Source organism: Azolla caroliniana, unplaced genomic scaffold, assembly GCF_043228905.1.
Source record: "Azolla caroliniana isolate FFs.n. ecotype wild unplaced genomic scaffold, voAzoCaro1.0.p SCAF_15, whole genome shotgun sequence".
In the NCBI taxonomy this organism is placed as follows: domain Eukaryota; kingdom Viridiplantae; phylum Streptophyta; class Polypodiopsida; order Salviniales; family Salviniaceae; genus Azolla; species Azolla caroliniana.
In genome coordinates this window covers 3,891,422-3,917,778 of record NW_028230450.1, presented here as the reverse complement: position 1 = coordinate 3,917,778, position 26,357 = coordinate 3,891,422, and the positions used below count along the sequence as shown (strand labels likewise).

At 36.1% G+C, this 26,357-nt stretch overlaps 2 protein-coding genes across 3 annotated transcripts in view; one reads left to right on the top strand and one right to left on the bottom strand.

Moving 5' to 3' along the window:
• The window catches only part of LOC147854403 (endoribonuclease Dicer homolog 4-like), a 34,881-nt gene extending 29,841 nt beyond the window's left edge, over positions 1 to 5,040 (bottom strand). For both annotated transcript variants that reach the window (XM_087331596.1, XM_087331597.1), the window contains exon 1: positions 4,910 to 5,040. In XM_087331596.1, the coding sequence (XP_087187722.1) occupies positions 4,910 to 4,983 (74 nt within the window). In that variant the 5' untranslated portion in view covers positions 4,984 to 5,040. The remainder of the gene's footprint in view (positions 1 to 4,909) is intronic.
• Positions 5,041 to 12,855: 7,815 nt separating this feature from the next.
• Positions 12,856 to 26,193, top strand: LOC147854402 (rab GTPase-activating protein 22-like). Its single transcript, XM_087331195.1, has 11 exons — positions 12,856 to 13,039; positions 13,444 to 13,539; positions 14,317 to 14,420; positions 14,609 to 15,021; positions 15,579 to 15,701; positions 16,795 to 16,883; positions 22,450 to 22,555; positions 23,230 to 23,327; positions 25,316 to 25,597; positions 25,752 to 25,835; positions 25,922 to 26,193. The coding sequence occupies exons 1-11, from the start codon at positions 12,965 to 12,967 to the stop codon at positions 25,964 to 25,966; spliced, it is 1,515 nt and encodes a 504-aa protein (XP_087187321.1). The 5' UTR covers positions 12,856 to 12,964; the 3' UTR covers positions 25,967 to 26,193.
• Positions 26,194 to 26,357: the final 164 nt, after the last annotated feature.

The following is a 26,357-nucleotide window of genomic DNA, read 5'->3' as shown; positions in this document are numbered from 1 at the left end:
TGAACATCATCAATAAATAGTTGCTCCCTCAAACATCCCTCTTTACCTTTAACTGGTATCAGAGCCAAACCTCTTTCCTCTGCTTTGCTGTTTTTTTTCTAGATTCAGAATCAACAGAAAACACAGTTTTAAAAATAAAAATTAAAAATTAAAAATTGTCAAACCCTTTCCTATTGGTATTTTGTTCAATTTTCTGAAGGCATCTGTCATAAATCTTGGGAGCAATGGCCTCCACTTCAACTGAAATGAAAAACCTCTTTGAAATCAAGAGATTTGATGGAAACGGTTTCGAATTGTGGAAAGAGCGTATGTTGGGCATCCTCTTTCTAAGAGATTGTGAAGATGCTCTCGTAGAAAAGAAACCAGAGAGCATGGAAAATGATGCTTGGAACACTCTGAATAAGAAAGCCATTACATATATTAAAATGGTTGTTTCTAATGAAATTCTTGTAGATATAAAGGGCTTGATTACTGCCCATCAAGTTTGGGAGAAACTTAAGACAACTTACGAGAATACTACTCCTGTGAATCAGGTGCATTTGATGAGAAAACTTGTCAGTACGAGGCTTGATGAGGCGAAAGGTGCAACAGAGCATCTATCGTTATTCACATGTACTCTCTCCCAACTACAAGATTCAGGATTACCAGCTTTTGATGACAAGCTCAAAGCTATCTTCCTACTTATGACTTTACCCGATTCGTGGGAAACATTAGTTGTTTCACTATCTAATAGCCCCACCTTGACCTTCGATGGTGTGTGGGGCTCTATTCTCAGTGAAGAGATTAAAAGGCAATATAGTGGAGAAGGCAGTGGTTCAGCATACAATATTAGGGGGAGATATGATAAGAGGAACCCAAATGTAGGACAAAGAAATAGAAGTAAGAGATAAGAGTAGAGGGAAAGGAAAGCAACAATATATCACATGCTATCAGTGTGGTCGTAAAGGTCATAAGAAACCTGATTGTAAATATTGGAAGATGGAACTAGAAAGGAAGAAGAATGTAGGAGAGAAGAAAAACAAAGATGATAAGTTTAATACAACAGAGAAAGCTAATATGGCTTCAAATGTTATCATCGAAGACCTATCTGGTGAAGATGGTGATGTACTTTGTATTACAGGTGATGCCTTTATAGCTCATGTTCAAGACATGCAAATCACCAAAACAACTGTTATTGATGCTTTATTGTCAATTGATGATGGATTGACACAGACATGGATAGTAGACTCTGGGGCTTTTGGGTAACAATATTGCTTGCAATATTGATGGTATTGGAACCATACACTTGTCTTTGGATAATGGTCAAGAGCTCGTGCTCAAAGATGTTAGGTATGTACCTAGCATTAAGAAAAGTTTGCTATCTGTAGGACAGATGGATTTGCATGGTAACACCACATTATTTGGTGGTGGATTGTGGAAACTAAAGAAAGGATCTATTGTTATTGCGAAAGGTTGCAAAAAGGGCACTCTGTATTGTTTGCAATGTAAAGCTTTACCTGGAAGGTTTCTTGCTATTGCTGAATTTCACTCTCGTATAGAGCTTTGGTATAAGAGATTAGGACATATGAGCCAAAAAGGACTTGAAGTCCTTTCCGCTCTAAAAAGATTTGATGTTAAAGGATCAAAGCTGATTTTTTGTAATGATAGTCTATTTGGCAAACAAGTGAGAAATTCTTATTATTTTGGCATCTCTCGTAAACCAAATGTGCAAGATTTGGTGCATTCTGATGTATGTAGATTGCCTGTAAAATCATTGGGCAGTGCTGCATATTTTGTTTCCTTTATCGATGATTATTCTATGATAGATTTGGGAAATGCATAGCATATTTTCGGCATGAGAATTAGTAAAAACAGAACGGACAATTTGTTGTATTTGTCACAAGAAAAGTACATTGGAAAAGTGCTTAACAGATTTAATATGGCAAAAGCAAAGTCTGTTGGAGTTCCTTTACCGCCATATCTTAAACTTAGCAAGGATGATTGTCCAAAGGATGAGATGGAAATCAATGCTATGAAGGGAATTCCTTATGCATCAGCATGTGGTTCTCTAATGTATGTTATGGTAGCTACTCGTCCAGATATTGCATATGTAGTGGGAGTTGTCAGTCGCTATATGTCTAATCCCGGCAAAGCACATTGGGAGGCTGTCAAGTGTGTTTTCAGGTATCTTAAAGGTACACAGAGAAAATGTTTATGCTATGGGAAGGGTGCATTAAGTTTGCAAGGATATTGTGATGCAGACATGGCAGGTGACTTGGATACACGTAAGTCTACTAGCGGGTATATATTTACGGTTGTTGGTGGAGCAGTGTCTTGCTGCTCCAAATTGCAAAAGATTGTAGCACTGAGTACTACCGAAGCTGAATATATTTCAGTTATAGAAGCTATATGGCTCAGCAGACTTGGTGAAGATCTTGGCATGTCTGTTAGTACTCCTGTATTAGGATGTGATAGCCAGAGTGCTATGTATCTGGCTAAGAATGTCATGTTTCGTTCGTGCACCAAACACATTGATGTGCGACAATCACTTTATCAGACAAGTTTTGAATGATGGTCTAGTCACATTGACCAAGATCAAAACACAGGATAATCCTACAGATATTCTCACCAAAAGTCTTGGCAAAGCTCAACATGAGCATTGCATACAATTAATGGGAGTTACTTGAATGTTCACATCGGACCTTTAAGTGGGAGGTTGTTAGTGTAAAGGCCCGTCGTTCACAAATTAGGTAATTATTCGTATATGTGAACACATTGTTCACCTGGACAGGACACCTCCTTTTGTAATGTGAACACGTCTCTTTCTTTGTAGGGTTAACTAATATAATAACCTTTGTTTCTTGTGTACCAATCAAGGCGGTTGGGTACACCCAAAAATCTGTACCTCTACTCTCATCTCTACTACAGTCTTGTTTGCTAAACGTCATCAATAAATAGTTGCTCCCTCAAATATCCCTCTTTACCTTTAAATGGTTTAATTAATAAATTTTTTGTTTGATGGTTTAATTAATTTAACTTAAATGTTTTTTTGTTTCATTGTCTAAGTAATTTGACTTAAATGGTTTGGTTTAGAGTTGTGATCAAATGGTTTGTTTTTGTAAACCAAACCAAGCCCATATATACATCACCTTTACTCTCTATAAGCAAGTGGTGTTGTGTTGTGAAGCAATTGCTTCACAATATAAAAATAAATTCAAATATTATATCAAGTGACATTTGTGAGGCTCAAACCTATAACCTTAGTTATCAAGCACCAAGTATGGACCATTAGGATAAGCTCTTCTATAAGTTTAAGTTTTATTATGTCTTATGTGTATACAATAATGGTGATTTAGATGAGCAACATGGTTGTCATGCACCACAAGTAGCACATGTGTGCCAACTAATGATCACATCACATGCACTCTCACATACATCACATGTATTCGAAAACCTATATAAGGAGAAGGAAGGAAAGGCATGCAGGCATCGATCGATCCATCAAGAAGAACAATACGTTCATTAGTAGATATTAAGTTAATTCATTCAAAAAGTCTCTCATCCAAGGTCTGAGTCGGAGTTTGGCAAAAATAATGGGTCATCCTTATGATCAAATATTGTAACTTTGATAAATAAATACTTGTATTCTCAATTTAGTAAACCCTATATTTATCATATAAACTCTTTGCTTCTTGAATCGTACACTATCTTCATCCCTTGTTTCTGGTCGTCTCTCTCCCTTTTCGGTTCGAACTCTCCTCATTCATAACCCCCGCAGTTAGACACACAGATCACGAACTCTACAACATCGGGATGCAATAGAGCATTTTCTAAGGTTGAAAAGGTTCAGAGTGATATTATATAGACCTTAATAGCCACTTTCTCCCAATCCTTCGAGCACCTCGCCCTTTTCGTTACAAACTCTCCTTGTTCATAACCCCCACAGTTTGACCGCACTGATCATGAACTCTACGACATCAGGATGAAATAGAACATTTTCCAAGGATGATATTATATAGACCTTAATAACCACTTTCTCCCAATCCTTTCTATGACCTTACCCCCTTTCCCAACATCACTAGTAGGTGGTACTTGACACCTTACCACTACACCCTACAAGTTTGTTTTTGGGCAAGTGTAAGAGAGCAATTGCACAAACTTATGGCTCTCTAGTGTTCATTAATCTCCTTAAATCCGATTTCACTATCTCATCGCCCATTCATAATATAGCTTAGAGGGATTATATTAGGAAAGCAATTTGGACATTACATTCTATCTCATTAACTTTGTAGCATGGTATTCATCTCTAAAACATAGTTTTGGCCTTCCAAAAATGCGAAAGCACATAGTATTCATTTATGCAATCATGTTTATTGCATCTACATTAGATTTGATGAGAGAAGCTATGCAATAGGCATATAATCACAACTTTCATTGCATGTTACATTTCTTGAGGATTTAATACCAAGGGGATACAGTGTTTCTTTTCTTTTCAACACTTAAAGATTGAGCCCCAATGTTACACACTCTTCTCATCAGCATGCCTTGTAGACCTTAAGATACATTAACATCTACTTTACAAATGACTCATTTGTAGCAATAAAATCAGAAGAAAATACAGATCACTTGGTGTTTAGCTTCAGTATTAGGCACTCAATTTATGGGCATGTCTCGGAAATGTAACCATAATGATAGCTACTGAATGATCCGTTTTAAGCGAACAAACTAAAGAAAAGAGCAGAACTGTCACGAGCTATGCTTTCAGCGACAATCATTAGCCTAGTTTATTAATGATTCTTTTTCTAGCAGCACAATTTCTAAAGAAGTTAACGCATCATTTATGTTCTTTTTCAGAAGTTGGAAACTTACCTGCAATGTTCATTTCGGAATGACACATTTCAAGCAAACTAAAGGTGAATAAAGGAATTACCCTCGAGCTATGCTTTCCGCTCGGCTTCGCGGCTGCACATGTTCTTCCATAGATATCTCTTCCAATATCACCATGATGCTGCAGTGCAAATGTAATATAAAACTGTATAAGTGTGTGGGTGTGTGTGTATGTGGGTGTGAGAGAGAAGGAGATGGGAGATGGGAGGTTTGGACTTTAGTTATTGCAGAAAAGGGAGGCAAAGACTAAAGGCTAAACAGGGGAAGAAGTACAGAGAGAGAGAGAGAGTAGCATAGAAAGAGAAAGACATAAAAACCAAAAATGACAGTTAGGGTTCTAGGATTGATGAGAAGGAGAGGAAGAAGTAGACAGGAAGAGCAGCATGAAGTCAAAAAAAAGAAAAACAATCATATTAGGGTTCTTGGATGGATGAGTAGAAGAGCGAAGAAGTAGACAGGAAGAGCAGCATGAAGTCAAAAAAAAAAAAAAAAAAAAACAATCATATTAGGGTTCTTGGATTGATGAGAAGAAGAGCGAAGAAGTAGACAGGAAGAGCAGAATGGAGTCGAAAAAAAACAACAATAAGATTAGGGTTTCTAGGATTGATGAGAAGAAGAGGAAGAGATAGACATGAAGAGCAGAATGGAGTGGAAACAATAAGATTAGGGTTTCTAGGATTTTGATGAGAAGAAGAGCGAGGAACACAGTAGCAGTAACAGTTGGAGTAGAAAGAGGAACAGAGGGGGAAAAGCATCTTTTTGCGTTTGCGTTTGCGTTTGCGTTTGCTTTTTCTGGTGTGTATTACCACCATTTTTGGTGGAGGTTGGTTTTTTTGGGGGGAGGGAAAAGTACGAGGATACCCCCTAGAAGTTCATTTATTTACCAGAATGCCCCTCCTTGAAGTTCCAAATTTACCAAACTACCCCTATGTCCAAAACATTACACTTTATAAAGTAATTTATACACTCAAATCTACAAGCCCTATTTACCAACGATGGAAGAAATGGACCCGAACTATAGCCCTATTTACCAAAGATTTTAGTGTATAATTACTTTATAAAGTGTAATTTTTTGGAAATTGGGGGGTAGTTTGGTAAATTTGGAACTTCCACAGGCATTCTGGTAAATAGACGAACTTCCAAGGGGTATCCTCGTACTTTTCCCTTTCTTTTTTTAACCAATTGATTAGGACCCCCCCCCCCCCTTAATAGGAGAAAACAATAGCAATGGGCCCGGTTTCGGCTCGAACCGAACCGAACCATTAAGCCATGGTTTAAACGTTTATAAGCTCCAAAATAATTAAATGGTTTGGTTTGGTTATAATTATTAATAAACACTTTAGGTTTAGTTCGATTTGGTTCTAACGCTGGGGTTTATTGGTTCATAGGTTTAAATGGGTTTGGTTTAAAGGTTTATAAGTTTTTAGGCTTAACTTTTTTTATCCCTTAAATGTTTATGTAATTTAATGGTTTAATTATGTTTTTTATCGATTTAATTCACTTTAACTTAAATGTTTATTTAATTTTAATGCCTTAATTAATGTTTATTTATTTATTTATTTAATTAAACATAAACACTTATTTAATTTAGTATTTTTTTATTTTATTTTATTTTTTAATTAGTTTGGCTTAAATGTGGTTAGGTTTAAACTTTTTATTAAATGGCTCGGTTTGGTTTCAACTTTTCCCTAAACGGTTTTGGTTTACATTTTCTTAAATGGTTTGGTTTTATGGCTTGAAAGTTCATAAACGGGTTGGTTTAGTTTTTGTTTTATATAAATGGTTTGGTTTAGTTTAGTTTAGTTTGGTTTCAAGGCAAAGAAACCATACCAAACCAAGTCCATTATTAATGGAGGAGGTGAAACAAATAGTTCAGTGCTAAAGAAAGGAGCACCACGAGGCCGAAGAAGACCGATCACCTGAGGAAGTCCTCGTGACACTCACGGGCAAACACACACATAACCACACACATAACACGTAACACAAATCATAACATGCGCATCTCGCGTGTCGTTCCTACTGCCATTAGGGACCACATTCACATTAGTACGAGATCATGATATGCCTTGCCTCTACTTGTATGTGCCCCCTAATACTCAAGCAAACACACGCGTAACATAAATCATAGCACGCACACCTGGCATGTCATCCTGCCATCAGGGGAGGACCCCACATTCACATCAATACGAGATCGTCAGTTGCCTCTATCTGTATGTGTCCCCCCAGGAAACCAACGTCTCTCTTGTACGTCATTCGCCACTACCTCGACAACAGGTCAAGCACACATGTGTTGGTATCTTCCACCCCAGTTTGCCATCTACTTCTCGATGGCAAAACCTGTTTTTTCTATGGGTTTTTCTACTTATAAGTGAATTGCACTTTGAGCATTTGTGTGCCTTTGTGGCGATCGCTATGACACGTTGTCCGCATCAATGTGTATTCTCTACCTTACTCACTCCTGTCGGTTTCAAGTATGTACAAGTACCCACTTATCAAAGGTCACTTTGACCTTTTCTTGGGATTTGTAACATGGCAGCAATAGTGACTAGTTTGCCTTGAATTGGAAGTTGAGCATCACTTCTCTTGTTAAGTCTCAAACATTCCCATATAATTGAGCAAGCATCATCACATACTTTGCTTGATGCATGGATAAAAATATATGCCTTGAACACTAAAGTGAGCATCATGTCTGTACAATCACTATCATTTGCAGTGATGTTGTGGTGTACATGCTATATTATACATACAAAGGGAATTTGTTATTGTAGCTTTTATGGGTGCACTAAACATACTATTCCACTTTACTGTTCTATAGGGGGTGGATTTAAATTATTCATGTTACTTTTTGAATTTTTATTTTGATTAGAGAAGAAGAAGTCAGAGGTTGAATCCTCATTCGGAGAATCCATAGTTGTCGTTTCTTTGACGCGTAAATAACCATTTAAACGAGCATAAAACTTTTTTGAGGTTTGGATTTTGATCAATGCCACATTCTTGAATTTTGAATTGACACATTATCAAATACTATACATTTGACCCCAATTTTAGATGATAATGGCATTGCAAACCAATTGATCCGTTCTATTATCATGTAAGATGAAGTATTACCTAATTGTTTGCACTTTGCACACTCTCATGCAGGTCGTCGAGAGAGAAGTAACCCAAGCAACTCACAACTTTGTCGAGTCATGAATGTGATTTACACGTCATGTTCACTTATTTCATAGGGTTGGGTATTGGTTTGGTAATCCTATTGTACAACACGAGTTTTTCTGTCTTAAATGGTGGTGTTTTGTCATTTCTTATTCACTTCGACATGTTGCATGTACAATATGTATGTTATGTCCTCGTGCATGCGTGCTCACATATTTGTGACAATGTGTGCATGTCTAAAAGATATCAATGGAGAGACGGCGATAATGAATAATATAATGTCCTTGTGAGGCTAGGAACATTGTTTATTGAACCACCAATATCTATTAACATTTTGAATGTATCCTTGTTGGTATTATGGTCACACTTGCCATTGAAATAGGAAAGCATAAAAAGACAAAATGAGAGTGATAAAATACTTTTCACTACATGGGAGATTTTGATTGCTTGATGTTCTTAAACACCGGAAATTTCAAATGTCCAATTGGGCCTAGCCCGAGAGAATGCCATTGTATAGAGGATTTCTTAAATTCCTTAACGTTGTTGGATATTCATGCGAAGATTTCAATTGTCTAGAATATATGCCCTTTAATGTTTTGGGTTTGTCACTTTATAGTAGGCGCAATTGGTTTTTCTTATCAAATTTGTTTAGGTGTCATTTGACGAGCAAAAACATGTACAAAGTCCCTACTTCTACCTCCTATCTCGAACAACTTGTCTACATTTATAAGATATATCTAGGTTGATAGTAGAAACGATTCTTTTTGTACAAGGATGTAAAATGCATTCTTGTTTCCATTAATAAGCCATCACACTACAACTTGAGACCTCTTACAATGGCATGAAATTTGATTTAGTTGTACATGCACACACACGCGCGCGCACACACACATAAACTCCTCAAATACATCCAACAATCTTTGACTAACTTGTTTATTTTTATAAATAAAACACGAGGTAGTTAAACTTTCCTTTGTATACCAAAACAATAATCAATCAAAAATTGAAGGCTTGCAAAATTGTTGGCCTCATTAAGAAGTTGGTGGCTCTAGAAACAAACACTTTTATGAAAACTATTAAAAGACGATAACATTTAGAAAAGGTGTTCCAGTTGTAGCCTGTTATGCTTAAATTTAAGATAAAGGATACATAACCATACGAGGACTTGGCTCTTAATCACATCGAATAAATATCCATGGCCCAATGAAATCAATGCATCAAGCTAGCGATTATCAAAATCATGGCATTGTCTAATAAACATCATTGTCATCTACCATTCTTTGACACTCATGTCATTCATGCTCAAATTTCTCATGTTTCAAAGCTTATTCTTTATTCATTTAAGCTTACATAGTTAATCTTAGCAAAGTCGACATTATCATATTCATTGAAATAAACTATAGTTCATTTGCTAAAAGGTTATCCTTCATTTATTTCAGTTAATTTGATGATTATTTTGAGTATGTTGTCATTTATTTTGAATGTGGTGCTTTGTTGACTAGGGCTACCTTATTCACTTTTTGTTGAATTTGGAGTTGGCTCTAGTTTATTTGATGATTGAACGAGTATGTTTAGATTTGATGTTTTTACGTTAGGGCTACTTTGTGAATTTCATTTCAACACTATATTTTCTACGGGCTTTATGACTGAACCACTTCCACATACTACCCACATGTCATTCGTGTGCATCATCGTTATCTCCTTGAATTGTAGTTTTTAAGTTTGAGTTGAGAAGTTTTGATCTCTTCCTCAATCCAAATCTCTGTCACTGAAATGTCGCGCTAGTTGATGGTCATTGAAATTTTAAAAAGTTGATGGTCATGAACACACAAGGGTAAGGTGTCCACCACTAACAATCGGCAACGGTTCAGTTCGGTTTGAGAGGGTCCAAACCGAACCGTTTAAAATATTTGAAACCTGAACCAAACCGTGAAACTGTTAAACCGAACCGGTAAACAATTTTCAAACCGGTAAACCATTAAACCGTAAAAACCACGGTTTTGTGGTTCAGTTTCGGTTTTCAACATAGTTCAAATTTTCAAATTTTTACAAATTTTAATATTTCCTTTTTTATAATCTTTAAAGATTTTAAGATGTTCCTAAAATGCGAGAATAAGGTCTAAAAATGAAAAGATTCTTTAAAAACTATTTTTAAAATTTTTTAGATTTTTTTAAAAAAAATTAAAAATTAAAAATAATAAATTGTTAAGCTGTTAAACCACGGTTTCATGGTGTTTTGTGGTTCAGTTTCGGTTTTCAACATAGGTCAAATTTTTAAATTTTTAAAAATTTTAATATTTCCTTTTTTATAATTTTTAAAATTTTTAAGATGTTCCTAAAATGTGAGAATAAGATCTAAAAATGAAAAGATTCTTTAAAAACAAATTTTAAAATTTTTTAGATTTTTTTTAAAAAAATTAAAAATTAAAAATAATAAACCGTTAAGCCGTTAAACCATTGTTTCGCGGTTCAGTTCGGTTCAAACCAAACCGTTGCCGATTGTTATCCACCACCTCTATTTTGTCAAAAATATTGTACGAGAAAGGGTATTTGTCAAATAAAACAAATGGGTTCATCAAAGTTACACTTATTTCTTGTATGAGGTAATTGACTCAATGGGAACCACAAGTAAGTTGAGGGCTTGCCTCATAACATTTTTTTATAGCAAGGAATGCGTAACTAAATTCTACATCACGCAACCAACATAAAATGCCTTATAACACATGAGATTTGGAAGGAATGAAGAACAATGGTAAAGAGATCATATAGTAAAGGTACAAAATGTCATGAAAACATGTTCATATTAATATTGACAAATATGTATAAATTGACACTTTGACAAGCTATAAAAATACATGAATGTAAACATCAAATCCCATGGTAGGACAAGGATGCTAACATATTTACCCCCTTTAAGCACTCATAAACAAAAACCATGATAGAATCAATGATACCTTCCCGCATTCTTTGGTCAAGGTTTCACACGCAAAAGGTGTATCTGTACCACTTCCTACTTCCTCCATGTGACTAGGGCCTTGGCCCAACTCTCAAATAATAACATTTTTAATATGTTCAAATGGTCTATATTTAGACAAAATAGTCAATGTTAAATTCACCATCATCAAATAAGGGATCCTTACACACTATACTCGACATGACTAATAATCAACTGACTTGCAAAGCGTGGGACGACAAGCAAGAATGAATAAATCATCAATGAAAAGATAAAGAGTTTTCCAGGTAAATTTTAATCAAATGCATTTTGTGATGACGTCGATTAGTGTAAATACCATCTCGACGCGTGAAGAGAGAGAGAGAGAGAGAGGTTTGTCAAAGCACGACAATTATTACACATCTCACCTAATTATGAGTTTATCTAGCAACAACTATAAAATATTGCATTGATGCAAGGTCCTTTACATCTACAAATAGGAGAACAACCATGGATTGATTGGTGTTTACATGGTCAGATGTTGTTGTTACAAGTGACTACTAATCTTTTGTATCATTGCTTCGTTGAGTCTCTTGGATGGATATCATCTGAGACTGAAAAAGAATGGAAAATACACAAATTTGATCATGGGTAGTGGCAAAATTTAAAACGTACTTGACATTCTAAATTGCCACTTGTAGCAAAGGTCTTCATTTGGATAGTTTTGATTGGAGGGTTGCCTCTAGAATTAGCTCTAAAGAGTCATGAACTAGCAACAGGTAATTGCTTCTTTTGCATTGTTCAAATGGAAGATATTTCTCATCATTTTATACAATATTTGATTGCTTATCATATTTGGAGTTACATTTCTTAAAATTGGCAAGTTTTATCACGCCTAGACAGTGGGTGTTTGCACAATTTACACAGGTTGACCCAAAATCAGAGATGGAGGTCGTTTTCCTAATTCTTTGATATAAGGGATTGCGTCATAATTGGGATATGCACAATGCTTTTGTATTTGATGGTAGACATGGAGTGAAAGCATATATGTGAAAGTTGAAGGGAGTGCTAATGTGGCAAATTTCTTTATTGGGGCAAGCGGAAATTCTATCCTCAGTGTAGTGTTCGTCTTGCCTATTGGCAATTCAACATGTTCCACTACCCATGTAGTGCAGTGTAGTTAGTGAGCGACCATACTCCATTGTGGCACCCATTGTAAGTAATGTTTTTCACACACTTTTATGAATATAATAAGTGTGTTTTCACCAGAGAGAGAGAGAGAGAGAGAGAGAGAGAGAGAGAGAGAGAGAGAGAGTTAAAAGGATTTCTTTTGTGGCAATTGGCAGTGCTAGATAAGTTATGAAATCTCAACCATAAAGAGAGAAAACTCTGCAAGGTCACATATCATCATATTCACCATTTGAATTGGCTTGTAGGGTGACATTGAGTTTGGAGTCGTAGTAGTCTTTAGATCCCTAAATAGATGCACTCGAGAAACGAGTTCCGACAAAGAACATAGAAGAGTAGAAAAGAAGAGGAAAAAAGGAAGGGTTTCAGGAGAGAGATAGATTTAGACAAATGGATGGATAGATAGATAGATAGATAGATAGATAGATAGATAGATTTTAGCAGGCAAAAGTAGAGAATTATGATAAATTTGGACTCATTCCAAGTAAAGGAGGCCATATTTGTAAAAAAGGAATACATGTATGTATGACCTGACAACAAACAACCCCTGCTCTGCTCTTTCCTTCTTTCTTTCTTGATTAAAAATCACTCTCACAATCTGAAGAAGCAGCACCAGGCTCATGGAAATCCCTGCTACTTCTTCTTCCACACCCTAATCCAACCCCTGCCTTAGCTACTGGATGTCTGCTAGTGTTATTAAAGGCCGGTCTGATTCTCTCGGTTTCATTTGATAAGATAGAGAGAGAGAGAGATCTGGTCTATGTTTTAGACCCTCTCCAGCGTGTTGATGCTCTTTTCTTCCACTAGAGGCGTTTGTCAGTTACCATGTCTCATGAAGATACTCACTATAAGATCAAGAGTGATAGTGTCGAAGCCATTGCTTCTCGACTCCATCCTAAGGTAATAATGCTTATTTGTTTGTCACTTTGATTCCCGGGTCTCGTCCGACAGTAATGCTGCTTTTATCCATACTAGAAACTAGAAGCATACAGTTTATAATTTGGAACATTGTTTTATGATGTGATGCATTGGCATATGCAATGAGGCTTTGGTTTACGAGAGTATGTGATTCCTCTCAAGAACAACATGAAATGATAAGATACATTGAATGATAGTATTTAGTGTTCAGGAAACATTTCCTTTTTACTAGTTGAAACCGAGTTTCAGTTTTGTGCATGAAATAATAGGAAATTATGAGAAAATACCACACTTTTACAGTGCTGTATATTTCTATCTGATTTTTTGCTTCGTTTATAAAATTCTACAAATTCGATGAGATATTTACAAGGTTTGCGATGATCCAGGTGGGAAAGACTTTAACAGAAAGAAAATGGAGAGCTGCCATTGATAGACAAGGGCGAGTAGACATATCAAAAGTGCTTATGCGGATTCAAGGAGGGGTACTCATTTTTTACTCTTCTTTTCCATTAATTTTGCACCATTATCTCGGAAGCTGGTACCTTCCAGGACAATCTCAAATTTGCATGCTATGCTTGCAGAACTTTTTGAAGAACTAGTTATGGAAGGCACTCCTGGGAGTCCAATATGTATTGCATTGTTTTTCTAATTAAATAACTCATTTTGGTTTTGGGACACTTTCTTATATCGGTTGTTAAATTTGTAAATAAAATTTTGATTGCCAATAAAATGGAGCATTGTTAGTTTTGGAAAATTTCGATTGTTTTTTGTCCCATTAATTTATGCAAACATTATCAAGATCAAATGAATTGATGAAGGTCTGGGATGTAGTAAACTCATTTGGATCCAAAATTTGGCATCCAAGGAATTTTAGCTAAAATGAGCTGATGATCCCGTTCCCAGCAACAATATTTTCTTGTCCCAATGGAAATCTAGGAATATTTTGTTATATTTATTCTCTTTTGACATGCTTTATGTTGGAAGACTATTCTTTAAAAACTAAGTTTTCGTGATGATGCTACCCATGAAAGATTCAGTTTAGGACTGGAGGAGTCCATTAAGCCACAGTAAGTACACAATGTAGCACAGTGTGAGCCTTTCATTTATCTCTCTATTGTCTTCATGATGCAATGATCATTTGGGGTGTACTTTTTATGACAACTCGTGAAAGAATTTAAAAGCTGTTAAAGTAAGTATAAAACCTCTAACAAAGGATTAACCCACATTATTCTGTATGAAATTCAAATCTTATTACTCAGGGTGTGGATCCATCAATAAGGGCAGAAGTTTGGGAATTTCTTCTTGGCTGCTATGCGGCAGATAGCACACACTCAGAGCGTGCTGCGATTCGAAAGGCTCGCAGGTGTCAATCTCCTAACCTTACCTAATCTCTCGTATTTTATGCAAAGTCTACATGACCTTCGTTTGTGGAGCTGTGATAGTAACATGCTAATATGGCTAAGTTTTGGATGCTTGGAGCTATTTGTCATATCGTAGATATTATCCTTTTCGTTTAAAAGTATAATCAGCAAAGTATGATCTTTTTGCCAGAGAGAAGTATTTTCAGGTAAAAGCTCAATGCCATGTTATGGATCCTGCTGTGGGCAGTGGAGTTGTTATAACGTTGCCTCGAATAACTGAAGATGGGATTGCTATTGAAAACCAGAAACATAACACAATTGATGATGCAAACATCAATACAGACTCATATAAAAGTGAGAGATTACCAAGATCATTGATGTCTCTCCTGCGCCAGGATGATGTAAATGTAGATAAAAGTGCTACAGAGCAGGCTGGGGAAGGTAATGGCAATCACACTGAGAAAGCACGGATAGCCCAGCTGCAACGCAGCTCAGCCATTAAAATTGGATTCCCTGGAAGTGGCCAGGAAGGTAATAGAGGCCCTGCAAAATCCATGCAAGAGAAGCAGGTCACTCAGTGGAGACTTACTTTACATCAGATTGGTATGCTTTTCAATTTTGTTTCGTGGATATATGTTGTCATTATGTTATGTTCAGCATGCATCGCATGTATCTAGTTATAGTTCCTATCTTTAACTTCAGGAATTATTGACAATAGGTTTTCAGATGTTTTTTTATGTAATTATTGTCCTCTCTATCTCTGACTTGATCCATATATATTCTAATAGTCAAAGCAAGAGCTTGCACTTACATATATGTGCATTGAACATTCATATAAACATACGTGAAATATCAAAAACAGTTTGCAAATTGATCATTGACATTATTGTCCTAGGTTGTATCTTTCAAAGTAGTTGAGGCTTCATCTTGAAATTTGTAATCAGCCTGCAAAAAATAGCACGTCATTGTTGTTTCTTTTTAAGTTGAATGGTGTTTTTCATTTTTGATATATGTCATGCATATGCTCATTATCTCTAAGCTTTTCTTTAAAGTTTTTGAAGCATATACCTCCCCATGATTATTGCTAATTTTTTGATTACCAACTTAAGTGAGTTTTTCTATTGTGATTGTTGTCCTTTTATTCTTGTTTTCTGTTACAGGACTAGATGTTCTTAGAACTGATCGTACACTGGAATTCTATGAGAAACCCTCAAATCTTGCAAAACTTTGGGACATTCTGGCAGTATATTCCTGGTTGGATCCTGAAGTTGGCTATTGCCAAGGTTATCAATTTTCTATTCTTGCAATCACTTTAGAAGCCTCTGGATATACAATAAGTAAATGTCATTTTGATGTGGGTTTAGAATATATTTATCAAGTCTCCAATTATCAAAGAAAGAGTTATTGCAAATACTAGCACACATTATACACCATTAAAAAGTAGAAAGTAATTTGAACCTCTAGTTATTGCACCTGTTATAATGACCAGGTATGGTACATTGGTTCAATTGGTATCATGTTGGGTATTGTGGGCTAATTGGAAAGTCAGAAATTGCCACATTCTGTCTCCCTTTTTTGTGCCCGATCAATGCTTTAGGGCTAGTTAATCTTCATCCATAGTATTGTTGTGGGTGTATATGATTGATTATTCATGTGCATAACAGAATGATGGCATGGGATTATTTCTATTTTAAGTTCAAGTATCAATAGAATATTTCTAACAAATCTGAACACACTTAATACACTAGTAATTTCCATTGTCCATTTAGGCATTGTAGACAATTTGGAATGTTATAGGCTGAATGATATTGGTAACATGGAAAAAAAAGTTAGTCACAATAGAGGAGCTTCAGTTTCATAACTTTCTTAAGTAGAATTACTTGCTAAATGATAACGGTAATAAGGAATTAAATTTAGTCATAATAGAGGAGCTTCAGTTGCATAACGTGAGTCTACATTAATTCTTTTCATATTTGTAGGGCAGTCAAAAGATAGGATATGTTTCAGATACTAGTACTGTTAGTTCAGTTTCTGTTAAATTATGAGAATATTTGCCTGATGGAGCCTAATGCTTTTGCCTTCGAAATTGGCACCTATCAATTGGTTCAGAAGGTATTAGTTTTCTAGGCATTCATAAATGTTGAAATTGAAAATCCTTGAAAAAGCAATTGAAATGTGTGTCTTTGTAGTTTCTTATGCCACTCTTGTCACATTATGTATGTAGGTGGAAAATATGTGCAATGCCTCATGATTATTTGATATTTCTTGAGTCTGATAAGCCATTTCAGCTTCTTAAAGGAAGTTAAAACGTCTTTCTTTCTTCAGTCTTAATGCAATGGGAAAAATCCAATTTCTTGTTTATTTTTTATTGAACAGGCATGAGCGATCTCTGTTCTCCAATGGTTATCTTACTAGAGAATGAAGCAGATGCCTTTTGGTGTTTTGAGCGATTAATGTACAGATTGGTAAGTAACTTGACAAAAGATATTTCAGTCCCCTATACATGTGACATCTGGTTGTAGTCTTGATCATTTGATTGGCCAGTTAAGGATTCTAGATGATTCACTAGTGTGAAGTGTATCTGTCTTCTAGGAATTGCAAAAGAAAGTATTAAAACTATCACGTTTGTGTCAATGGTCCTGAATTTGGGTTTTGCTATATGGATATTTTTCATTTTTGTAGTTTATTACTACTTTGTTCAGTTTATCTATATGTATTGTAACTGAATAATAATAATTATACTTGCTGTCAAAAACCCCAAATAGCTGAATGATAACACCAAATAATATCAATTTAAATACAAAAAGGAGTCAAAGTGTCAAAACTTGGATAAACCCCCTAGGTGCCACTGGTCCACTGGATACAAGAATATATCATTATTTAGAGTTGGCTCCCCTTTTTACAGCTATCACCAGATTGCTTTATTATCCAATCTCTTATATGTGTGTTCATCTCTCTCACCATCATTCTGTTCACAGTGTGATAGGACAGATTGAGATCTCTTCACATAATTTATGGATAGAAAGAGACTCTCTATTCATGTGAACTTCTTTAAAGGAACAAAGCAGAAGCATGAACATCATGTTTGCCATTGTACTATGGTCTACAGTGAGATTGGGAAAAATACCATTACTCTATGAAGGAGTGTTTATGACACATCAGAATAATGAAATATGAAGACAGAAATATATGTGTTTTTTAGCCAGAGATCATGTGACATCAAGAAATAAAAAAGCTATATTAACATCTATTAAGAGGCCAACATGGCCTATAAAACCAAACAAGAGATCATGTGTTCAAACATTTTCTCATATTTGAGAACAAGAAGCCAAAATAAATATATCTAATTACAGGTTACCAAAGGATCTAGTTATATAAGCACTTCAGATTCTGAACTGAGATAGACCGAAAGTTTTGTCTTTAAAACCAAACAAGAGATCATGTGTTCAAACATTTGCTCATATTTGAGAACAAGAAGCCAAAATAAATATAACTAAACATAGGTTACCAAAGAATCTAGTTATCTAAGCACTTAAGATTCTCAACTTTGATAGACGAAAAGTTTTGCTCTGTTGTCCAACAATTTTTCTTTATTGCTCTTGAGCTCTATCAAGGGTAATGTCAAGCGTTGTTTGTCTTCGTATTCTGTGCCAAAATAAATATATCTCAATATAGGTTACCAAAGAATCTAATTATCTACGCACTTAAGATTCTGAACCTAGATAGACTGAAGGTTTTGCTTGCTCTCTGGTGATGAGATGTTGTAGTTGTATTCTGGTTCTTCAGCAACTTCTCTTTATAATTCGGGCAGAGATGGAGGTAGCCCCTATAATCACTGAGGCATTATTCCAAATAGTGAGTTGTATCCAATGTCTTTGGGAGCTCCCTAAAGGAAGGTACTCAAGGTTGGCACTTACGTCATCAAGACAAATGGCTGAACATGGAGACATTCATTATGGGTATGCTGAAATGCAGGAATGGTTCGAGTCACGTGGGCATAAGCATAGATGCACTACCCCTGTTCCAAGATAGCTTGGACCATGCCCAATCTAAACATGACCGAAGTGGAAAAGAATAGGGTGTCTGAACTGATTGCTGTTAGATCTAGGTGTGATTTTGGGGTTGTTGAGGCTGGTTTTGTGGTATTGTCCCTTTTCTTTTCTGGCAATTGGGCTGGATGTGGCCGTTATAGCCACAATTGTGGCAAGTAAGCTCTTTATGGGCTGGATTGTTGGCTGATTTCGATGAAGATGTACCGTTATTAGGAGAGCATTGCATTTGCCTTTGCCTTTAACATGGAGAGAAGTCTCCTTTAGAACTTGAAGTGCTAGTTCGCCTTGCAACCCAATCTTTAACATCCCTACAAAGGTATTCAAAGAGGGAGTAGTGGGAAGAAGGGAAATAGTATCACAAAATTCCGTGAAAGATTCTAGGAGCTTGGTCATCAAGTGATGCACAAACTCTTCTTTAGTGGCCTTGCTTCTTAAGGAAACAAGCTGTTTTTGGAGAGAGATAAAATCTGTGATCTGTTCCACAATCTTATGGCAATAAAAAACTCGAAAATTGGCTAGTTGGTTCTCCAATGCTATCATTTGAGCCTTATTCTGGCTCTAGGATACTTTTTTATTGGACTGCATCCCACAACTCTTCTGCTATCTTGCTATCTTTGCCAAGAACTTGAAGTTTCATGTTGAAGAACATGAAAGCTTGAGCATTGCCATCTTTGTCTCGCCAAGAGTCAATTGCATCTTGTGTGGGTGTGGAAGATGAAATAATAGATGTAGCCTCAGGATTGGGCTCTGGTCCTTTTACAATACTCCACAAACAATGGTATTGCAACAAGGTCATCCTGTGCAATTCCCAATCTAGATAGAAGTTCCATCTAGAATAGACTCTTTGGGAAGTTTCTGAATGGTGGAAGAGTTTATAGTGGCATCGGAAACCATGAATCTCTCCTCTAGAGCTATAAACAGAATCAGGTGCTCAAGGCTGCCTACTCCCTGAATGATAGTTCAAGTGAGAAAATATATGGCTGTTTGGAGAGTGTTCTTTGTAGGGTGGGAGGGATGAAATGGAAAGAAAAGAAACAAATGGTTGGCTACTGGAAGAAAATTGAGTTGAATAGGAGAAAAATATTAGTGGAGGTTATGGAGACCTCACAGCTCTGATACCATGCAAGAAAACTGTTATGAATACTTGTAAGATGCCAAAGAGGCTAGCAGGAGCTTAACAATAAGTTAAAACAAGAACTATATTTCTTCATGAGGCTCAAAGCCTTTAGATAAAAAAATGAGAGTGGGTTTTATAACCTATTGCAATTATGAAAGGAGATAAAATATTCCCAGGTATTTAATGAGTTAAAGTGGTGGAGAATGGAGAAAGAAAGAAAGAAAGATATATTAACGTCTTTTAAGAGAGGCCAAAATGGTCTACAAGACCAAATAAGAGATTACATCTTAAGTGTTGTCTCATCTTTGAGAACAACAAATCAAAATAAAATAAATTTTACTAAGTAAATATGAAAGTATATAAGATAAAAAGAGACTAAAGAATCTGGTTTTCCACACACATAAGATTCTCAAGTTAGATATATTATAACGTTTGACTTCGAATGATCTCTAGCATAGGTCGATCCAAAGTGGAGAGGTCTCTGAAGCGAGGGAAGTGCCTGCGATGGTGGGAGATAAGGGCCTTTATCTGTCAATGACAAGGGTGGTGAGGTCGCAGTCAATGAGCCAATGCCGTGACAAATTGCTATTGCCCTATCTTCTATAACCTCTTTGTTATGTCTTGGTTGGGAGCCCGTTTGTGTAGCCCTTGATTGACTTATAGCATTAGTAGGAGTGATAAGGCTAAAGAAAATTGTGGTTCTTTGTGGAATAAAGTATATCTAGAGAGCAAATATGCAGAAAGAAAGAGATATATTAACGTCTTTTAAGACCAAACAAGAGATTACATCTAACGTGTTGTCTTGTCTTTGAGAACAATAAATCAAAATAAAATAAATGTTACTAAGTAAACATAAAAGTAAATAAGATTACTAGAGACTTAAAGAGTCTTGTTATCGACACATATAAGATTCTCAAGTCAGAAATATAGTAACTTTTGTCTTCGAAAGATCTTGAGCATAGTTCGATCTAGAATGGAGAGGTCTTTGAAGTGAGGGAAGCCCCTTTGACAATGGGAGATAATGACAAGGGTGGTGAGATCGTAGTCCATGGGGCCGGAGCGGTTTCCCTCCAACACTCTCTGGGTGGGAAAGAACCCAAATAAAGCATGCCATTCCATACCCTTACAACTAGACACATAAATTATTTTCCAAGTAAATTCCCCAGTCCTATTCTTAGCATATACATCTTTTTGGCATCCATCATGTGTCTTAAAGCATAGGGTTGCATGATCTGTGGCAAGCCAATGCATTAGAATTAGAATTTTTATTGTCCATAAAGAGGCCAATTTTGACCTATGGAACCAGAGTATACATGTGTTCTTGATATGTGTCTCCTTCCTAAAAAGGGGTATTTGTACATTGAAGCACAATGTCTCTATGTGTGAATAAGGCATGCACATATGAGCTCAACCTTCTAGGCGGTGTTTGAAGTATGGCACTTAAGTTTTTACTAACTCTTAATATGTCATCATATCTTGAATGAATTGCACTATATGCCGAGCATGTGAAGAGCAAGTGACATTCATCCTCTACCATGCCTTCATTGCATACTTTACATGCCCTTAAATTCGTTACTATTTGATACCATGATGCAACTTCAATACCTAACTTGTGAGATCGAGTGCGAAGTAGTGTGAGGGCTCTACGAGCATTACTACTCGTATTGGTAAAGTATGTAGGGACAGCGAATTCGCGAATTCTGTTATCACAGGTAAAAGGGATGGAGATCACATCAAGCAACTGACTGTATGTACTGCATCTCCTTGGGATTATAACATGGCAGAGCCTAATACAAGAGTCCATAAATGATAAGGTAATACTTGATACAGGATGCTGCATGGCAACTTTGGGTTACAGAAGAACTTACATGAGAGGAATTCCCTCTCATGAGCTTCACAATTCACGTTGTAAAGATGAAGGGGCTTATAGTCCAAGACCTCTTTTCGTACTAGGTACATGAGGTTAAGGAAGAGGATATTAAGAATTCTAAAGTCAGTGTTTGGAACCCTCCACAAATATATTTGACAATGCAGCTATCTCTATGCAAAGTATTCAGCAACAACTCCAATTTATTTCATTGCTAGTATGAAAACTGAGCCCATTCAGCTCATTTTATATGAGGACAGGTTCAAGAAATTCAACAGCAAACATCAATAGGCTGTTAGGCTCCATGGGACATCTGTCCAAAGATTAGTATTTGCACAAAATTCAATGACATTAGGGCAAGTTTCAATTTTTTTATAGCTGCTGACGTATTTATTTGCAATTGCTGACTTGCTTTTTTATAACTGCAAAAGAGTCACATCACCAGATCAGAATGGCAATGGGCTCACTTATCTATCAGTGGTGCCAGCATTCTAAATAAAATTAGATTATTCCACCATCAAAAAGTAAGAAGCGTATGGTTCATCATAATTTCTGTTAACGTACCAATTGAGGTATTTAGAAGAATGGGTAAAGCCAAGATTTTTGACTAAGATGAACCTTCCACACTTCGAGCACCTTTAAGTGCTAAAAGCCTTCTGTGCAAAAAATTAAGTCAGGTTGCCCTCATGCACACTATGTTTAAAGAATTGATATACATGCAGGTGACAAAATTGAATAAATCTGAGATATGATATACATATTTGAGATCTATTTTACAAGAATTGAATGGTCGTTTTGAGCAGACAATATGACATAGAACTGGTTTACAATGTAGGCTAGTTAATATAATTAATTCAAGTGATAGGAGGATTAATTGATTTAAGAGACAGAAATAAAGTTTTTAATGTGTAAACAAATTTGTGTTTTCATCATTGCATGCAAGGTTGACATCCAAATACTGATTGCTTAAACTGGTTATTTGTTTGTAAATGTAGCGGGACAACTTCAAATGTACAGCACAAGCTATTGGAGTGCAGAAGCAACTTGCAAATCTAGGCTTAGTTCTAAAGGTTGTTGATCCAAAGCTGCATACGCATTTAGGTCAGCACTTTTCAATTCTTTTGTCTATATCTTATGATTTATGTAGATTTCAATAAAACTTAGTTATTGTCAAGAACTTGAAATGTATCCATGTGCATTTCAATTCTTTTGTATACATCTTATGTTTGAAGTAGATTTCAGTAAACTTGGTTATTGAGAAGAAATTGAAACGTATCCATGTGCATTTCAATTCTTTTGTATACATCTTATGTTTGAAGTAGATTTCAGTAAACTTGGTTATTGAGAAGAAATTGAAACGTATCCATGTGCATTTTTAGTTTATCTTATTAAGTGTAAATGAGAACAAATACAATACAAGCAATATACTTTGAATTACATAAAATGGCGAATGGACCAAATGCTATCGCTCAACTTGTTAGAAGTAGGTGGATTTGCTTAAGTTTATATTTATATCATCTGGTATGCCAAGTAACTCCAGAGCTTTTCATGTGCTGGTTAATTCTTTGTTATGAATAGATTATGATATAATATAATATGCACTCGAGTTTTCCTTAACTTACATACTCACCCAGATACTGAATTTGTAATTTCAAAATATTCTAGTCCGATAAAGCTTCGACATATGTTTGGTTGCCAAATCACAATTTGTTCATTTATCTTGTTAGTATCCTAGATATGGTTTCCAATTTATGATTACATTTTTAATGTTGCAGATGACCTTGGGGGTGGCAGCTTTATTTTTGCATTTCGAATGCTGATGGTTTTATTTCGGCGGGAGTTCTCTTTTTCTGATTCGTTATATCTATGGGAGGTTAGCTTGCAAGGGATCCTTTCATTTTATAGCTTGATGTTCTTGTGTAAGCATATGAATTTGTGGATATTGATAGTATCAGAACCATACCGAGAATAGCCACTAGGGGTATGATTCTTCTCCAGGTTCACCACTTCATTCACTTATACTAAGTACTAGCAAGCTTGCCATGATCTTTCCTATTGCTGTGCACCTTACCCTGTTCAGAGAGTATTGAGATTCTTTCTCAACTGCAGTTGAGTGAATAATCCTCACATACCTGTAGTCAAGACTGCGCTGCGCTTATGCAACTAGGACAACCTCCTTGTGGGGGAGCTAGCTCCATTTTGTGTGAAATGAAGACAATTTATTTCCAAGAGAGCTGAGGAGCATAAATTTATGCGTTCAGCCCTTACTGAGGAAGAAAAAGCCCATAAAAGGGGAAGCTATTTTTGCCTTGTGGATTTCCAGCAAACTTTCGACATAATACCTCATGTTTGTGTCATGCAGAAACTGGAGGCTTCTGCAAGTCCTGGTAGATGAATGTCATGTGGAATCCATTCACTATTTGAATGTGCTAGAAAAATATATGCCCCTAATGGGTTGTCAGTGATTATGGCTTAGCACGATTGGAACAAAACAATAATGGAACTATCCTTGACTCTTCATGGTCTTTTCATTGATGAGGTATCTAATTGCATAGAGGGACGTTTTGAAGTCATCTTGTACAGACAGTTTTGTTGGTAAAACTTGATAAACTCAAAGTGATGGTATTAACACCATTCAAGCATGCGTAGCACGGCTTTGGTTCTTATTATGCGGAGGCTGTATTTGCGCAACTTTCTCTTAGATATGCAGCACTTGCTTGCCGTAAAAGACAATGCATATATATACAGTTGCAAGAACCATGAACAAAATTATGGTAGGTTTCATACACTTGCATCACCTAACTCTTTCTATGGGGTAGAAACTTAGGGATTGAGCCTCCATAGATCACATAACTGGCGAGATTTGGAGTGATCTTTGATTGACTCACTACTCTGATCATTGACTGGTATCCAATGGATCAAAGAAAAGGTACTCAAAATTGGCCCTTGGGTCATCAATACACTTGACAGAATATGGAAACAATTATTGTTTGTCTGCTGAAATGCAAGAATGTTTCTGATCACATTGCATAAATATAAATGCACTACCCTTGTTCCAGTATATCTTTGATTGCGCACCCTTGAACATGACCAAAGAGGCAAAGAATTGATTGATCCAAACTGTTATCATGAAATTTGAAATGGAAGAACATGCCCAACTATGCCTCTTGATAGGAAGTTGGCCCACTACATGCCCCTCTTTTTACACATGGGAAGATGAATTTATGATGAGACCCTTTTATATGAATACATGTTGTTCTCATGCACTTCATAATGTGATAGGGTAGCTCAGGACCTCGTTACATCAGTTACAGATGAGTCAGGCAGATATAACACATTTATGGAAAAGAGCCGATAGACAACAAAAGCTCATCAATAAGAATCATTGTAACTTTTAGTATCGCTATCCCTTCTTATTCTACAAGTCAATAAAGGGCCACAAGGCTAGGGTCTCAACCACAACATTCAAAAGGGTTTACAATAGTTGGGCAATAGAAATTTGTGCAGGTAATGCAACCTATTTTGACCACAGGCCACTACATTTATTATTGATAAATCAAGCCATTATAACCTGACACCAAATGTGCTTTTGCTGCTTTGGACGCCTCTTCATTTTGGGTTGGCCCATGTTAGAGATCTTTCGATCAATTTAAGCTCAAAATAGTAAATGCATAGCTAGCAAGATTATTTAGTACCTTACACTATTTTACTAATTTAATTATAATTATTTTGGTGGTGGTGGTTAAATATGAGACAACATTTTAAGATGTAATCTTGTGTTTCGTCTCATAGGTCATTTTGGCCAGCTTGAAGATATTGATTTATCTTTCTCTCTTGGTACATGTTGTCTTGTTTGTTCAGATTATGTGGTCTTTAGAATACTATCCTGACATGATTCTTCCTGAGACTGGTCTTCAGCCGCAAAAGGCTGACCCGTTCTCAAAGAGCAGTATGGGAAATGGCTGGATCACAAGAAAGGGAAAATCTGTGTATAAATGGGGCAAGTTTGAGCGCCAGAAAAATAAGTATGGTCAAGATAATAATCCACACGAAATTCCTTTTGTGGTTTTTTGTGCTGCGAGCATATTTGAGTCACAGAAATCAAGGCTTCAAGAATCACCTGGGCTCGATGAAGTTCTGAGGGTATGTTTCCACAAGTGGCCAAGTTTGTATATTTTAAACAAAGTCTTTTGTGGATACTCTAGCTATGAGCTCTTTATTACAGTTCTATAGTTTTTTTTTACAAATAGATATGGGATACGTGGTGATGGGTTTTGATCTTGAAAGAGCTTTTCAGATCCTGAATGATGTGACTGGCAAACTTGATGCAAGGAAAGCGTGTAAGGAGGCATTGAAGATCCATAAAAAGTATCTGCTCAAGGTATATATATAATTTATATTTATGTGGGGCTCATATTTTTGATGTAGACACTGCATTGGATTACAGATTATGTTTATTATGCACAGGTAACAAATCAGAGAAAACACTGGTCTGTCAGTGGCAGATCCTAGCATGAGCGCTAGAATATCTTTAAAGGTGAAAGGTGGTCAGTTCTCAGAATGTGTACAGTTACAAGATGTTGCCAGACACCTCTGCAAAGATTTGGCTGTGCTATTTTTTGTACCATAAAATTGAGGCTATTTTTTTGTAAAATTATACCGTCAAGTTTCTGCACCCTGCTGCACCTTATCATGGATATAGGATTGGTAAATAATTCTGAAATATTTATTCGAACCTCTGCTTTTAGTTGGCTGTGCTACTTTTTGTACCATAAAATTGAGAGCATTTTTTTGTAAAATTATACTGTCAAGTTTCCTCTGCTTTTAGTTGGGTGTGCTATTTTTTGTACCTTAAAATTGAGAGCATTTTTCTTGTAAAATTATACCGTCAAGTTTCCTCTGC